We start from the raw sequence: 18392 nt of genomic DNA, 5'->3' as shown, positions 1-18392 counted from the left end.
CAAAATATCCAAGTGCCAATAACCTTTATTTATTCAAGTATCCTCAAGTGCGATGACGATGACGCTGGGATATCGTGGTGGAACATGTTTGCAAGATTTCAGAATACATTTGCGGTCAACAGGAAGTTTTGCCCCCCTCTCAGGTGAGTGCAGACAGGTAAACAACCACTAACTCCAGTGCGCGCCCACCACCAATAATACCACGTGATAAATAGAAACACATAAACCTGAAGTCTGGCTCCGACGACTTTAACCAAAACATTTCAAATGTATTCTCGACATTTCCACGTAACTCTATAGGTTCCAGCTATTCGCAATAATCCGACTTTATTCAAACACTGTAAACTTTATTCTAAAATAACAACTTTATTTCCCACATTTCAAACTTCTTCCCCACCTTTAATGGCAACTTATCATTTCAACTTTTTTTTCGCAAAATAATTATATATATTTTTTGCAACGCAGTTTAAAAAACAACAAATCGTGCCTGGCCCTCATGCTCTTCCATAAAAGGAGGAGGGAGGAGTGTGTGTGTGTGAGAGAGAGAAAGAGGAAGAGAGAGAGAGAGAGATCAGTGTTAAAACTCCACAGTTCCTCAGCAGCTGACACACACACACACATCACCTCCTCTTCTTCTTCCTCCTCGTCCTCCTCTTCCTCCTCCTCCTCTCCTCCGCCGGTCCTCCGCTCCTCTCCATGCCGGCGGACTGGAGCTCTTCGCCGGACTCAGCATGGCGAAGATCCGCGTCTCCTACGAGTATTCGGAGGCCGAGGACAAGAGCATCCGGCTGGGTTTGTTCCTGATCGCCTGCGGGATCCTCAGCCTCTTCATCCTGGGCTTCTGCTGGCTGAGCCCCACGCTGCAAAGCCTGCAGAGCAAGCCGGCAAACTGCACGGTGAGGCGGGGAGAGAAGCGGGCAGCAGCCGCTGATCTGTGGAGGAGGAGGAGGAGGAGGAGGAGGAGGAAGAGGAGAGAGAAATACTACCGTTTTTAGTGGGTTTTTTAGCAAGGTTTTTACAGTAGTTGTGAAACTTATAACAATCGTGCCTTTGTTATTGGTCAGGGCCAAAACATGTAGGTGTTGTTATTAAGAGCAGTCGCAGTAGTAGATACTCCAGTGTTAGTGTTTTTATACAGGTGTTGTTTCCATTGACAGTATATATACTTATAATAAGTAATAGTAACTTCTTACAGTGTTGTGTTTGTTATTGTGTTAAAAATATAAGTTGTATTTGCTGTTTTATTGGTAGTAAGGCCCAAAAAATGTAGGTGTTATTCAGAGCAGTCGCAGTAGTAGTAGATACTCAAGTTTTCCGGATTAGGAGTTCTGAAACTTATTACAGTTGTGTGTTTGTTAATGTGGTTTACAAATACGTTGTTTTATTGGTAAGGGCTCAACAATGGGGGTGTAGAGCAGTCGCCGTCGTGGTAGATACTTCAGTTTTAGTTTTTTTATGCTGGTGTTGTTTCCATTAATAGCATTTATAATAAGTCATTGTAACTTCTTACAGTGTTGTGTTTGTTATTGTGGTTCAAAAAATAGTTGTACATGTTTTATATTGGCAGTAAGGGCCTTGTTGTTAAACATCTCCTCTGGTTTTGGTGTAGTAGCTGGTATTAGGAGCAGTCGTAGTAGTAGTGTAGTATTTGAGTTTCACTGGGGTCAGCATTTGCTTTTATAACCAGGGGGTTGTTACTCTCTAAACAAACATGATTTATTTTCAGCCTAAATGAGTTGAAATGAAATCAAATAGTATTTTTGCATTATGTTAAGACTAGTAGTAGTAGGAGTAACTAGTCTTAATGAACAGTTGTGAAACGTATTGCAGTCTTTGTTATTGCAGTATTAAAATAAGCTGTATGTGTTGTTTTAGTCGTGGTATAGGGCCTTGTTGTTGTTGTTAAAAATGTACTCTAGATGTTGGTGTATGTTGTTATTGAGAGCAGTCGTAGTAGTAGTGGATAGTATTTGTGTTTTCCTGTCATTAGTGGTAATACTCGGGTCTACGTGTATACAGGATTATATTTAAAACCAATTTTTAAGCCATTTTATTTCATTTAAACTAATTTAGACTAGGATGAAGAAGAGTAGGTAAAAATACTCCTTGTTGTTTTTACTCGTCTTTTTTCCATTAATAGTCATTATAGTAACTTCTTATAGTGGTGTGTTTGTTGCTGTGGTGTTAGTGTACGTCTTATTATTATTTTAGTGGTAGTTTGGGCTTTGTTGTTGCCAACAATTAATGTTGTTGTTGTTAAGAGTAGTCATAGTTGTGTTTTAGTATTAATGGGGTCCACATCTCTAGTTTGAATGGATGTTGTTATTCTTTTGCTTTTAGTAATAACATCTTTATACTCGTGTTATTTTTACCAGCCTTCTTTCCATGTATTGTTGTGTAACGTATTGCAGTCGTGTATTTATAATTGTGGTATTTTATTTGTTATTTGTGTGATATGTCGACCCTTGTGTCGTCATATGGACCTTTGTATGAGTAGGGTCTCTCTCGGCGTAAACAGCATTAATTTGTAATATCATGTGTAAATGGGTAGTTCTGAGATAGTGAGTATTATGAGGTTGTTGTCAAATACATGTATTTTAGGATTGCATAAATAAAACAGTTGAAGTACTATTTGATTGGAAGTAGCGGAGGGTTGTTATTAAACGCAGCAGTATTAATAAGCTGTAATATTGTTATCGGTGTCCAGATTAGTAGATGTTAGTTAGCAGTAGTAAAGTTAAAAGTGCAGCCTCACCTCTCGGGTTATTTGGGGATCCCACGTGTGTTTCTTTATTTACCGTAGAGCTTACGATGTTCGAGGGTAATTCATTCTCATCGTACAACACAGCTCGGTGCAGGCTTTGCAATATACATTAGTAAAGTAAACACACCACATGTTTCCTCCCGTGTGTCCTATAGGTTTAGTGCATGTAAACGGTCTGCAAAGCAAAGGGTTACAATCTCAAAGTTCTTGAACACATTGACATCACTACGGAACACTCCTATTGCCAGCTAACCAATCAGAGCAGACTGGGCTCTGGTTTCAGACAGAGGGTGAGAAGAGGTGCTGCAGCTTAATAAAGAGCTTTCTGAACGTTAAATCATCAGAGCTTTGAAAGGGGCCTCGGTCAATACGTGCTGGGAATCGTTACGGTAAATTAAATTATATGACATGTTTTAACCCCCCCCTGTCTGGCTCACATCAATCATATATTTCCCGTGGTAGCAGAAGGAAGTCAGGACCTTTAGCTTTGTGGCAGAAACCTTGAGTTTTATGACGTCATTTCTTTGAGTATGTTTTTACGGTCGATACTAAGTGTGTTTCTTGTCCTCGGCTGCGTCACTGAGCACTGTGGATTATTAAAACTGTTTGCGTTTCAAGGAGTTTTCTTTTTGAAATAAATCACGGCCGGCTCTTTTAGGCGGATGATAAATTTCCCGCCGGCTTGATTTATTCTGCTGTTAGCTTATTGCATCTGTCCGCTGCATTACAGAGAGTGGACGCCTGTTGTTGTTTCTTTCTGTCTTTCAATCACAAACTCACTCCGTCATCCTCTAATCTGCAGCTTAATATCTCATCAATCACAATACTTGGACTTTATGAGCCTCTCTGAGTGATGAAGGAAGGTCAGACTTTCATCAGATCTGCGCAGATTGATTGTGTGTTCATCGTGTGTTGATATTCGTTTTGTTGCCTGCGGCTGCTATTGAAGTCCTTTGATGAGGAGGAGGAAGAAATGCAGCCGCAAATCAGTTTTTTAACAGAAATCCCTCAAATCTGCTCACATATTAATACAGTTTCTGATCTGCCATCAGGATCAATAGTTTGATAAATGGCTCCTTGATTTGAGACAATATTTAGCAAAAGCTGATTATCACTTGTTAGTCAACTACCGCAATTTCAACTGCAATGACGACTCTAACTAAGCTAACGATAGCGCCATGAGTTGGTGGAAAATGCTACTTGTTTGTAAACGTAACTATTAAAAAGCTGCTTAAATACACTGGATGACGACATAGTACATACATACGACGGAGTATTAGGGCCACACTTAGAAGAAAGAAAACAGAGAGATTTTGAGAATAAAGTCGTAGTTTCATAAGTGACTTGAGAAGCGGACTTGGAGGAAACGTCTGGTTCTGGCCGACTACATCACACTACACTACATTTAGCTGAGGCTTTTATCCAAAGCAACTTACAGTAAGTACATTCAACCAGGAAGATACAACCTTGAAGGAAACAGAATCATATAAGCACATCAGGTTTCATAGAGCCAAACCTTTCAAGTGCTACTCAACTGGCTTTAGATCAGCCAGCCCTTTATTAGTATATAAGTGCTTTGTTAGTAACTCTATCTCTGGAAGTGGAGTCTAAAGAGATGAGTTTTCAGTCTGAAGAAGATGTGTAAGCTTTCTGCTGTCCTGATTTCAATGGGGAGCTCATTCCAATTCCACCACGAGGCTATCGTTCGACTCCTTCTGGATCCAAAGCCTTGATTAGAAGCTCGTAGAGGTAACCAGCGATAGCCTCGTAGTCGGCCAGAACCAGCCATGTCCTCCTGCAGGAAGGAGACAATCTGCTCCAAGTCCGTTTGGTTCTTTCTTCTAAATAATAGACATCGTTTTTTGCACAACCTTTTCAAAGTTCTAATACTTCTGATAATCTGATGCTGATTCAAAAGATGAAGTATTTAGTTATTTGAGAAACTTAAACTAAAGTACGGCTCCACAAGATGCTCCACAGTCCTCATGTCAGTGCAGGACGCTGCTGCTGTCTCCTTCTCCAATCACTTATCAAACTACGTGTGGCCCTAATACTCCGTCGTAGAAAAGAGACACCTCCTCCTAACTGGAAAAGTGGCAAACCTAAATGTGTTGTGTCTCGCTGATGAGAGTGAAGCTAACATCAGATTAGCTTTCAGTGGGGAGGGGCTCAGCGATGGATCAATGCTCAATATGGTGTTGAAAGTAGTAAAGTAGGGATTAGCGTTAGCTGTGTCTTGCTAACAGTGGCTAAGGTAGCGCTGGACGTCGCTGTATTTCCCATGTTACGTGAATACATACTAAAGGAAGTATATTAAATCTGCTTCTCTCTCAGGTGGTGTCGGTGCTGCGTCCAGAGGAGATGTTCGAGTGTATTTTCACGTGCGGAGCAGACTGTAAGGGAACGTCTTTATATCCCTGCCTGCAGATCTTCGTCAACAACTCAGAGTCTAACTCTGTGGCTCTGCTGCACTTTGACGAGCAGCAGCTGGTCCTCAACCCAAAGGTAACAACAACAACAACAACAACAACAACAACAACAACAACAACAACACTGCTTTTAGTGTTGCTTCTTTGTGTGGTGTTAAACTTACGGGGGAAATGAGCTAAATGTGGATCTTTACCAGAATCAGAATATTTTTTTATCCCGCGGGAAATCGGGTTTCATGACGGTGGCTCCATTTTTAGAATTAAGTGAATTAAAAAAACAGAAAAACATTTTTAAAAAAATCATTAAATCGAAACAATTAAGAACAACATATTAAATTAAAAGACAAAATAATGATTTCAATAAATCATCTAATAAAAGTCCAATAACAAATAAAATAAATAAATGTAGTTACACCTACTCCTAAAGAAACCCTCCTTATTTATGAACTGTTGTTTCATTTAAATGTCTTCCTTATTTAAATAAAATGTATTCTAAATAAATATCCCTACATCGATTACAACTTTTTTTTTAACTCTTAACAACAAATTCTCACCATTTTATTTTATTTTTAACTTTATTTTTGGCATTTTTGTCTTTATTCTCAAAATGCAAAAAATATATAAATATGTTCCTCTTACTTTTCCAATGCCTGGCACCAATTCTTTGTCTTGAGTCCTCTTTAAGTAAAAACAAATGTCCCCTACAGAGTCCTATGAATACTTCAAACTACTTGTGGCTGCTTTAAGTATTTATGATCATTTTTAATGTAAGTGTTGGTGTGTTTTCTTGGCTGTAGTATCTCTGTTTCTCTCCTACATCGGTGCTCGTCTGGGTCGTTGCTACGGCAACAGGGGTGGTGGCGCGTCACCACCAATGCCGCTCGGTCTCCATGGCGACGGCAGTGAGACGATGATGAGTTCATTCATTCATTTAAAAAAAAGAAACCCTTTGATGTTCCTGAGAGACGTTTAACCTTTAGAAACGTCCCGCGGCGCCTGAACGCATCGTTACCACGAGACAGGTTCATTAATCAGGAGAACATAAACAAAAACACAAAAAGAAAGAAAGTTATTATTAATCTGTGTACACATTAATGGACTGTACTTAAACATCTCTTTATCAGTTCTTTGGACCCCCCAGAGCTCTTTACAAACTACGAGTCATTCACCCATGCAGAGCAGCATCACTTGCTCGAGGGAAACACACACACACACACACACACACACACACACATACACACACACACACACACACACACACACACACACACACACACACACACACACACACACACACACACACACACCGTTGGCCATCAGGAGCACCTCAGGGTTCAGTATCTTCCCAAAGACACATCGACATGTTGACCGCATGCACGGGCTGGGATCAAACCAACAGCCTCTGCTGGTTGAAGGATGACAACACTCCCTCACAGCCAGAATGTTTCTGTTGTAACTTTCCCCTCATGAAGCCAAACATACGCTTATGAAATATATCTTCATAACATAATTAAACATCAAATGATCAGAAAACAATAACTTGATTCCCAGCTAAAATGCAATATATGGGGCGAAGCCTGCGAGCTAGTTCAGTCAACTGGAGCACCAATGATACATTAACACGTGACGCACCTCGTCCCTCTCACAACCAACCAATCACATTCTCCTAAACATGCTGCTCTATTGAAGCTGCCAGGACTTCCTGCCTCTGCCTCACTGCTGCTGCTGCTGCTGCTGTGTTCACCTGCTATTGCTCGCCTGGCCCACCTCCTCCCCAGCTTCCTCCCCAGCTTCCTCCCCAGCTTCCACCCAGCTTCTACCCCAGCTTCCACCCAGCTTCTACCCCAGCTTCCTCCCCAGCTTCCTCCCCAGCTTCCACCCAGCTCCACCCCAGCTTCCACCCCAGCTTCCACCCAGCTTCCACCCCAGCTCCACCCCAGCTTCCACCCCAGCTTCCACCCGGCTCCACCCCAGCTTCCACCCCAGCTTCCACCCAGCTCCACCCCAGCTTCCACCCCAGCTTCCACCCCAGCTTCCACCCAGCTTCCACCCCAGCTCCACCCCAGCTTCCTCCCCAGCTCCACCCCAGCTCCACCCCAGCTTCCTCCCCAGCTCCACCCCAGCTTCCAACCCCCCACCCCCCCAGCTTCCACCCCAGCATCCACCCCAGCTTCCACCACCCCAGCTTCCACCCCAGCTCCCACCCCAGCTTCCACCCCCCCAGCTCCCACCCCAGCTTCCACCCCCCACCCCCCCAGCTTCCACCCCAGCTCCCACCCCAGCTCCACCCCCCACCACCCCAGCTTCCACCCCAGCTCGCCTTAAAAACCTTACTTTAAATAAACCTCTAATCTGTTTGAACACATGGAGTTCCTTAACGAGTGTTTAAAGGTCATCAGGTCCTCAGAGATCCATTAACTAACCCCCCCCCCCCCTAACGAGCTAACACCAATTAACCCTGTTCATCCAGCCAATCACGGTCAGAGGTCACCCGTGGAGAAGTTAGAAATAACATGTTTTTATTATTTAAAGGGCTAAACGTGACATGTGATTTAGTGTTGTGGGGTTGGGAAGAGCAACGTCATATATCTGAATCATATGTATTATAAGTATAGCTACTTCTCAGTATCATCAGATTTTTAAGTGAAATAAATCTATATATACATTTATTTTCTATTTCATCCGACCTTTTACCGTCATTATATACACAGCTGTGTCCTCTGTGAGCTTTGTGTTTCTCTGAGCTCATAGAGTTCACCTGGCTTTCTATCAGACACACACACACACACACACACACACACACACACACACACACACATACACACACACACACACACACACACACACACACACACACACACACACACACACACACACATAATACTAATGCAACCGAGGCAGACTCCATTAAACTACAAATGGATTGAAAAGTGTGTGTGTTGTGTTTAAGTTTAACAGCGTAAGCAAACAAACACCATTCAATCCATTTCTAGTTTAATGGAGTCTGCCTCGGTTGCATTAGTATTATGTGTGTGTGTGTGTGTGTGTGTGTGTGTGTGTGTGTGTGTGTGTGTGTGTGTGTGTGTGTGTGTGTGTGTGTGTGTGTGTGTGTGTGTGTGTGTGTGTGTGTGTGTGTGTGTGTGTCACATAAAATATTTCCTGAGTGCTGAAGATGAAAAAAAAAGGAAAGCTTTTTTGGAAGAGATGTGTACTACCACGCACACAAACACACACACACACAAACACACACAGACACACACACACAGATTTACAATGCAACATATCATAGAGGTACTGACCAGTCACACAAAAAGCAGCTTTAAAGAGTAGCTTGTATTCTTGGGGTCAGAGCAGCATGTTCTCACAGAGACGAACAGGTGGGCGTCGCTGCGCTGATTACTGCCCGACTCATTTCCTCGTTATGACTTAATGATGTTATGATGAACTGACAGGAGGGCAGACATTTCATATCTGATATCAGGATCATATTATTTCATTATTAACAATCAACCCTGATCCATATCTGGTGTGTGTGTGTGTGTGTGTGCGTGTGCGTGTGCGTGTGTGTGTGTGTGTGTGTGTGTGTGTGTGTGTGTGTGTGTGTGTGTGTGTGTGTGTGTGTGTGTGTGTGTGTGTGTGTGTGTGTGTGTGTGTGTGTGTGTGTGTGTGTGTGTGTGTGTGTGTGTGTGTGAGAGAGAGAAGGAAACTAACCAAAACAACTCAAATTATAAAATAAATTAGTTTGGAGACCATGAAAGGAAATGCTCTTGTTTGGATGCAGTGTCTCTGCTGGCTCTCTCTCACACACACTCTCTCACACACACTCTCTCACACACACTCTCTCACACACACACACACACACACACACACACACACACACACACACACACACACACACACACACACACTGACCTGCAGATGCTTCCCTCTTCCTCCAGAGGCTGAGAGACAGACAGGTGGACGATAATCAGTTTAACTGTGTGCAGCAGGTCACTGAAAACACACACACACACACACACACACACACATACACAGACACACATCCACATCCTGATTATCGAGTTAATTCATAATCAGGATGTGTGACAGCCTCGCTCTGATAATGTCAGCAGGCAGTCTGAGAGTTTAACATCTTCCTATTCTTTAGTGTCTCTACTGGGACATGTCTCCATGCTTTAATGTTCAAAAAGCCCCCTGTCTGAAACCAGAGCCCAGTCTGCTCTGATTGGTTAGCTGGCCGGCTATGTTGTGATTGGTCAACCTGCTTAGAGATGTCCCGCCCCTTAGCCTATGTAATTGCTTACTCATATATTGGCTTTTAACAAGTTAATCGCAAATAAAAAATATATTTGAAAAGCAGCTAAGAGATCATCCAAATCCGTCCTGGGCTCTCGTTATACAAGCACGTCTCAATGACTTTATTTCATTTGATAACAGAAGGACTGTACAACTAACTGAAAAAGAAAAATAGATCAATGAAAAGCACTTGAAAGCATTAGTCTGTCCCTGCTTTGAATATTAAAAACCTCTTAAAAACAAAAACACACGTGAGGAGAATTTAAAACATCTGTGTGTTCCTGCTCTCAGAAAACCCTCAGCATAACACACACACACACACACACACACACACACACACACACACACACACACACACACACACACACAGAGAGAGAAGATTGATCTAATTTAGACCATTTGTTGGACACACACACGCATAATTGTACCCCCATCCTGTTGGCATAGCAACGGCAATCATCCGTCTGCAGCGTCATCCTGTGAAGCGTTCTGATTGGTCGACGGGGATAAATGACGATTACCTGAAAACAGAGACGAGACGAAAGTAATCGGATAAAAAAACAAAACAAGAAACATTTTGACAGCCACACGTTTATCTTTTAAAACTGGATTTCATTTTCTATGTATGGAAGACAAAGAGGGCCAATCAAAAGGAAGCAATGCATTTCAAGGGTAAAGTCAAAAAGGCAAGATAATTTAGGCCTAGTTTTAGGATTTTGAGCAAAAAAGGTGAATGTCAAAAGGAAGTAAATACATTGAAAAATAAAGTCAATAATATCAAGAACAAACTTTAATAATATGTTAAAAATAATTCTGGAGAATGCTCTATTTAGTTTTGAAGGGATGTTTAGGTTTGCATTACTAACTCCCTACTATGTGAACCGATCGCACAGTCGCCACGGCAATCACCGGTCGTTCCTTTTCTAGCCCTGAGCCAATCAGCCTCCTGCTCCGATGAAGAGAACCCCCTCTGAGCCAATCAGGATCAGACCCTTTTTCTTTTTATTAATGCAGCGCCCCCTGCTGGTTTGATCACTTCATGATGAGAGACTGGCGGTGTTTAAAGGGACACTGCGCCTTTAATGAAGTGGATTACATTCATGAGACGTCCTTTCTTTGCATTTGTTTATTATTATAGGTAAATAAAGTAGTTGAATCTTTTCCCCTGTGTTTTGACGCAGCTTTTATTCTCTCTAAAGCCCTCGAAGCATGTTCTTTAAATCACTGTAGGCCTGTCTGTTGATTGGTGCTTCCAGCTGCTCTCGTGTTCATATGGATGTGTTTCTCTTTCAGTGTTCATATGGATGTGTTTCTCTCTCTGTGTTCATATGGATGTGTTTCTCTCTCAGTGTTCATATGGATGTGTTTCTCTCTCAGTGTTCATATGGATGTGTTTCTCTCTCAGTGTTCATATGGATGTGTTTCTCTCTCTGTGTTCATATGGATGTGTTTCTCTCTCAGTGTTCATATGGATGTGTTTCTCTCTCAGTGTTCATATGGATGTGTTTCTCTCTCAGTGTTCATATGGATGTGTTTCTCTCTCAGTGTTCATATGGATGTGTTTCTCTCTCTGTGTTCATATGGATGTGTTTCTCTCTGTGTTCATATGGATGTGTTTCTCTCTCTGTGTTCATATGGATGTGTTTCTCTCTCAGTGTTCATATGGATGTGTTTCTCTCTCTGTGTTCATATGGATGTGTTTCTCTCTCAGTGTTCATATGGATGTGTTTCTCTCTCAGTGTTCATATGGATGTGTTTCTCTCTCAGTGTTCATATGGATGTGTTTCTCTCTCAGTGTTCATATGGATGTGTTTCTCTCTCAGTGTTCATATGGATGTGTTTCTCTCTCAGTGTTCATATGGATGTGTTTCTCTCTCTGTGTTCATATGGATGTGTTTCTCTCTCAGTGTTCATATGGATGTGTTTCTCTCTCAGTGTTCATATGGATGTGTTTCTCTCTCTGTGTTCATATGGATGTGTTTCTCTCTCAGTGTTCATATGGATGTGTTTCTCTCTCAGTGTTCATATGGATGTGTTTCTCTCTCTGTGTTCATATGGATGTGTTTCTCTCTGTGTTCATATGGATGTGTTTCTCTCTCAGTGTTCATATGGATGTGTTTCTCTCTCAGTGTTCATATGGATGTGTTTCTCTCTCTGTGTTCATATGGATGTGTTTCTCTCTCAGTGTTCATATGGATGTGTTTCTCTCTCTGTGTTCATATGGATGTGTTTCTCTCTCTGTGTTCATATGGATGTGTTTCTCTCTCTGTGTTCATATGGATGTGTTTCTCTCTCAGTGTTCATATGGATGTGTTTCTCTCTCTGTGTTCATTTGGATGTGTTTCTCTCTCTGTGTTCATATGGATGTGTTTCTCTCTCAGTGTTCATATGGATGTGTTTCTCTCTCAGTGTTCATATGGATGTGTTTCTCTCTCAGTGTTCATATGGATGTGTTTCTCTCTCTGTGTTCATATGGATGTGTTTCTCTCTCTGTGTTCATATGGATGTGTTTCTCTCTCAGTGTTCATATGGATGTGTTTCTCTCTCTGTGTTCATATGGATGTGTTTCTCTCTCAGTGTTCATATGGATGTGTTTCTCTCTCAGTGTTCATATGGATGTGTTTCTCTCTCTGTGTTCATATGGATGTGTTTCTCTCTCAGTGTTCATATGGATGTGTTTCTCTCTCAGTGTTCATATGGATGTGTTTCTCTCTCCGTGTTCATATGGATGTGTTTCTCTCTGTGTTCATATGGATGTGTTTCTCTCTCAGTGTTCATATGGATGTGTTTCTCTCTCTGTGTTCATATGGATGTGTTTCTCTCTCTGTGTTCATATGGATGTGTTTCTCTCTCAGTGTTCATATGGATGTGTTTCTCTCTCTGTGTTCATATGGATGTGTTTCTCTCTCCGTGTTCATATGGATGTGTTTCTCTCTCTGTGTTCATATGGATGTGTTTCTCTCTCAGTGTTCATATGGATGTGTTTCTCTCTCAGTGTTCATATGGATGTGTTTCTCTCTCCGTGTTCATATGGATGTGTTTCTCTCTCTGTGTTCATATGGATGTGTTTCTCTCTCAGTGTTCATATGGATGTGTTTCTCTCTCTGTGTTCATATGGATGTGTTTCTCTCTCAGTGTTCATATGGATGTGTTTCTCTCTCAGTGTTCATATGGATGTGTTTCTCTCTCAGTGTTCATATGGATGTGTTTCTCTCTCAGTGTTCATATGGATGTGTTTCTCTCTGTGTTCATATGGATGTGTTTCTCTCTCAGTGTTCATATGGATGTGTTTCTCTCTCTGTGTTCATATGGATGTGTTTCTCTCTCAGTGTTCATATGGATGTGTTTCTCTCTCAGTGTTCATATGGATGTGTTTCTCTCTCAGTGTTCGTACGTGCCTCCCTGTGAACGAGACAACCAGAAGAACCGAGACAGCGTCCTGTGGTGGGAGGACTACTTCACCCGGGAGGTGAGCAGCCAGGTCTTCACCTGCTTCTTCAACCAGCAGCGCAGGTGAGGAACACAGGAACACACAGGAACACATGTACAGGTGTGATGCAGAGGAAATGGAGACAGGGGGAGGTGTGAGACTACCTCTCTGACCTTTGACCTCATCTGAAGTGAGTGGGAGTCGATAGAGGTGCATTTTTAGACTTGTTGGGACTTATTGCAGTTGTTTTGTACGTTTTCATAGTAATTATTTCTTTTTTTGTAATTTTGAGTCATCATTAGTCATTTCGTATCTTTTCGTAGTCTATTTGTGTCTTTTAGTCATTTTGTGTCTCTGACATTTCTCACCAATCTTTCTCGGATGTCAGTAACAGTGATGTTCTTCTTTAGCTAATATTGCTAAGCTAGCAAAAGAGTTGAGCGTCTAATAAAGAGAAAAACCCATTTCCAGGTGTGACGCAGAGGAGATGGAAACAGAGGGATGTGTGAGATTACATCTGAGGCCTTTGACCTCAAATAAAATAAGTCTTATTGTCAATTTAAAAGTCGATATACGTCCAATTTTAGACCATCGTTACGGATATTGTCGTGTTTCTGCTGCAAAGTATCACTAAAGTGTCCCAAGACATGCCTGGGGTTTATTGAGATCGCCCAAATAAAGCAGTCAAATAAAACATCAGGTCTTTCAATGTTTAAACCAACAGTCCTTATCTTGTGGTCGTATTTAGGTATTTATGTTCACCCCTATTTCTACAGGGACTGAATACAAACACAGAGATCTCCTTTAGGGTTAGTCAGCGTAACCCTTCAGCCGGTGTTTACCTGGGACCTTGGCTCCTTTTATTTGCACCTCGAGGACCAGCGTGAACAAGGAGATGCAGAGTTTAAAATATGTTTTATGGGAAGAAGAACTGGAGCACTCAAAGATGGAGAAAGTCACTTGATCTATTGGTTTATATATAATATATGAGGTTATGTCCCCACATCTCCGAACGCAGCTCTGTAGCATGAGTGTCACACGACTTGGTTTCTACTGGGTAAACTTTATATGGACTTATTTCTGTCTACACTTTCTTCAATGATGATCATAATTGAATCCTAAATCAAAGATGTAGAGCTTGTCGTTGGAAAACAATGAGATATTCGTCTCTAAAAGTTAAAGAGCAGATAAAAACTCTAGTTAGTGACCGTTTCCTCCGTTAGCTAAATCCTGATGCTATGTCTTAGTAATGCTATCGTTGCGCCCTGTAAGATGTTTGTAGGACTGCCAGGAGATTAACTTCAGTAATATAACGTTAGCTTCGGGCCCAATAGCTTGTGTTTGTTATTAGCATTGTAAAAAGTCAGAAAGTTAATATTTTAGGAATCAGAATCAGAATACCTTTATCCGCCCCACAGAGGGAACATTTGATTTTACAGATACAGTTTGTCAACAGGATTACGGAAAAACTACTATCCCGGTTTTCATAACATTTGGTGGAAGTGTTTAGCTTGAGCTGAGGAGAAACCCATAACAATTTGGAAGAGAAACTTCCGAGCAAACAACTCACTTCTCCTGTCTGTTACCAAAGAGAAACAAAATGAAGTCTTCTTCTCTTCTTCTTCTTCTTGTGTTTCTCAGGCCGGACGACGTGCTGTGGCGGCGTTCCCACGACACCAGCGTGCTGCTGCACTGCGTCCTGTGGCCGATGGTTTCTCTTCTGCTCGGCACGCTCATCGTGCTCCTGACCGTCTGCGCTCGATCCCTCGCCGTCCGGGCCGAGGCGCTCCAGAAGAGGAAGTTCTCCTACGAGGTGTGCCAGGATCTCTCGGCCTCCGGGTCCTCGGAGCGCCGCGGACACAAAGCCGAAGACCCGCTAACGAGCTCTGACCCCGAAACGTCCTCTTCTCCGACTCGAACCCTGCCTCTGTTCGCGGTTCCGGTGCGACGTCGAGATCGGGAACACTGAGACAGAAAACGGGAAGTTTGTTTTGAATTGAAATCAGGATGCTTAGTTGTAAAGCCGGTGGGCGAAGACAGCTAACGTGCTAACGACGACGCTAACTTATCATGGGTTGAAACCAAGAAATCTGAGGCGAGGAAGATGATGGGAAAACCACGGGAAGATGTTCCTCTGGATTCAAGATGCTGTTGAGTTCTGTGATGTAATCAGCATTTCTTATCCGCTTGCTGCAGGGATAATGTGGTTGTTCTGTGCTGGACCCAGGGGCCCCGTGAAAAGATGTCACTTTGGTTACATAAACATTTTTTTCTCAATGTTCTAAAATAGTTTGGGCCCCGGTCAGTCACGGGCCCTTAGAACCGTCCTAACCTTTCACCCCCTTGCGGCGCCCCTGGCTGGACCCTGAGGGTTTAGGACTCACGCCTGCAGTCTCGTTGTTGCTCTGACGGTACGATGAATTTAATGTCAGGAAAAGTGACTTTAATGTAGCGCTTCTATAAATGTCGTTTTCCCTTCGAGTCCCAGTAGCCATGATGTAAATAAATAGCGAGCCAAAGTCCTGACGTCCTGTAACTCTAGAAGTAGAGCTGCAACCACAGACCAGTAATACACAACTATAATGTCATTTGATGCAAACATGCCACTCGCATATGAAGACATGGAGTTATATATCATCACAACGAGACATTTAGAAACCTAACGCTGGACTTTGAGAAACTAGGATGGAAGTTTTTTTTACAATTTCTCACGTTTTCTGGAAAGATATTTGGCAGAATATGAAATGATGAGTTGCAGCTCTACTTTAAAGACTCAATGCAATCTTTCATTAAGGGTTTCTTCCATCAGTCTTTCTTGGAGAACGTACTTTGTTTAATTTATGATGTGTTTTACTTATTTTTGAGGGGACCCCGCTACCTTTTCCAAATCTAATTCCAAAAGCAAGTATTATTTTGTCATTCGCCGTTTTTTTTGCTTATAATTTGCTATTTGATTTTTTCTCACATGTTTATTTGTTTTGCAGAACGACTAACGGTATCATTAATGAATGAATAATATAACTAAAAAGTCACTTCCTCAGCTACAGTCATGTGATCAAATTAATGAACTAAGTAGTAGATTAAAACACTCATGTTGCACTTTAACATTTGGCGCAGAAAAAGTAACAAATATTTTAAGAAATACTTCGCAAAAATGTGGCTAAAAATACTTTAAAGATTACTTAAAATTGCAGGTAAAAATACTAAGATTCAAAGTAAACATATATTAAAAAGTACCTTAAGTTTGCAGGTAACAAGTGCCCTCAATCTTACACTGTTACTTTCCAGTTCTGCATTTAGATAAAAGAGGAAAAGGTCAATTAAAGTAATTGAACTTTATAAAGTATTTATGAGACTCCTGCTGCTTCTGGAGAAACCACAGGACCTTCGACCTGCCGCACAGCGGACACAGAGCAAATGTTACGGATACAAAACACTAAATAAAAGAATTTATATATTCAGGTTTCGATGCGGTTTATCTCAAAGTATATTTTAAAGCGCTTTGCAGACATGTCCAGAAGAATTAGATTTTCAGTCATTTTTCTGCTTTGTTAGTTCAAATATAACCAACAAGCATATTATAGCCTCTCCCTAATGTGCACATAGATCCATGACCAGTAGATTAAAGGAACATAGTTGGTAGTATTGTGCAGAAAGGACCAAAGCAAGCTTCACACTAGATCATTGTTTTCTTTGTGTTACTAAACGTGCATTAACAAACCATCAGCCCTTGTGAGCATCTCCTTGCAGATCCACAGCTAGGAGGTTATAGAAGCTAAAGAGGTAGAAAAGGCCGTTCTCTTTGATAAATAATATGATATCCTGTCGTAACTTTTCAAAGGCTGACGGTAAATCACCTCTCTGCCACGCAGCGGCGTTAACAATAGATGTGATATCGTGATTCATCCTCTATCAGAGGGAGTTTTTCATCCTCACGTCTCAAAGATCTTCTCACCACCACCACCGCCGTCCTGCAGGCTAAAAATTACCCAACGTCGCCTAGCAACAGACACAAGGCCGAGTGTTGTCGCTGCCAAAAAAATAAAAATAAATAAACAAAAAACATATTTCTCCTCCTCAGGATCAGATCGGTTCTCTGTGTTACTCCTGGTTCACCAGCCGAGCTTCTTTACACATTTCAGAGAACAAAAACAAACGATTTGATGTCTTTTTGATTTTCTAACCCAAAAGCCATAATGTGTAGACAAAGGGTGTTGACGCTGAATTATTATTAGTATTTTTAATAATTGTTCTATTGGATTTGTGGAACCCTTATATACATTTATATCTTTAAAAATAATATTTTTCATTTACACAAAACTGAACATTAAAGAATTCTTAAATGTATTAAAAACATCGGGCAGACACATTTATTCCTCAGGTAGTTACAGTCGAATTATTTGTTTTATTTTTACTAATTTTCCTATTATATTTATGGACCCCTTGACATATTTTCATTTTTTAAAAATCCACATAGAAACTGTATTTTAATTCATAAGAAAACATCTAAAAGGCATGGATGATGTGTTTTCCCTGAGGCCTAATTCTTAGTTTTTACTCTATTTTTAATATTAGATTTTGGCAACACTTCCAAAGATCTTTGTATTTAAAATAATGATTTCATGTTTTAATGTTTACTCACATTTACAATAGTCTTTCCGAGAGATTTGACCCACTCTTATAAAGACAAACAGATAAATCAACTTAACATAAAGGTACAAATTAAATATATATGAAGCAAAACACAGAAACACAAACTAATTATTTTTAGGTAATACAAATATATTTTCCTGCTTTTGTTTTGGCATCAAATCATAATATTTTAGTTAAAAAACATCATTTTTATTTCCTGAGTTCTCCGTATTGATTCTCCAAAGAAAGCGTAGCTCCTCCTGTAGCATCTCGTGTTTCTACGAGCCGTCGTCTGAAGCCATACGCTAAACTGTGAACACTGTCCGTCGCTTCTTTATCACGAAAACAGCAAATTATATTCTTACAGATGTTTGTATTTAATGAGATTTCTCCTGATTTATTTGTGTTTCATTGTGAACTGATTTATGAAATGTGTGTACTTTAAATATTTAATTTGCTGTGTTAATATTAAGACTCCTCCTTTCTTCTATGTGTTGTCCTGTTGAGTCGTCCGTCCTCCGTGTGACCCAGGTAGCTCCGTGTGACCCAGGTAGCTCCGTGTGACCCAGGTAGCTCCCTGTGACCCAGGTAGCTCCCTGTGACCCAGGTAGCTCTGTGTGACCCAGGTAGCTCCGTGTGACCCAGGTAGCTCCATGTGACCCAGGTAGCTCCGTGTGACCCAGGTAGCTCTGTGTGACCCAGGTAGCTCTGTGTGACCCAGGTAGCTCCGTGTGACCCAGGTAGCTCCGTGTGACCCAGGTAGCTCCAGGTAGCTCCGTGTGACCCAGGTAGCTCCGTGTGACCCAGGTAGCTCCGTGTGACCCAGGTAGCTCCGTGTGAC

At 41.4% G+C, this 18392-nt stretch overlaps 1 protein-coding gene across 1 annotated transcript; it reads left to right on the top strand.

Annotated features, from left to right (window-relative positions):
• The first annotated feature begins 625 nt into the window (after window positions 1–625).
• On the top strand, window positions 626–18167 carry LOC307022636 (calcium-activated potassium channel subunit beta-4-like). The gene is made up of 4 exons (XM_079655477.1): window positions 626–896; window positions 5099–5269; window positions 12875–13002; window positions 14561–18167. Exons 1-4 carry the CDS (start codon window positions 732–734, stop codon window positions 14886–14888), a joined length of 792 nt encoding a protein of 263 aa, XP_079511603.1. The 5' UTR covers window positions 626–731; the 3' UTR covers window positions 14889–18167.
• Window positions 18168–18392: the final 225 nt, after the last annotated feature.

This window comes from Notothenia rossii (assembly GCF_949606895.1).
Source record: "Notothenia rossii genome assembly, chromosome: 10".
Lineage (NCBI taxonomy): Eukaryota > Metazoa > Chordata > Actinopteri > Perciformes > Nototheniidae > Notothenia > Notothenia rossii.
Note: the sequence above shows the minus strand (reverse complement) of the source record. Positions and strands in the feature narration are given on the sequence as shown.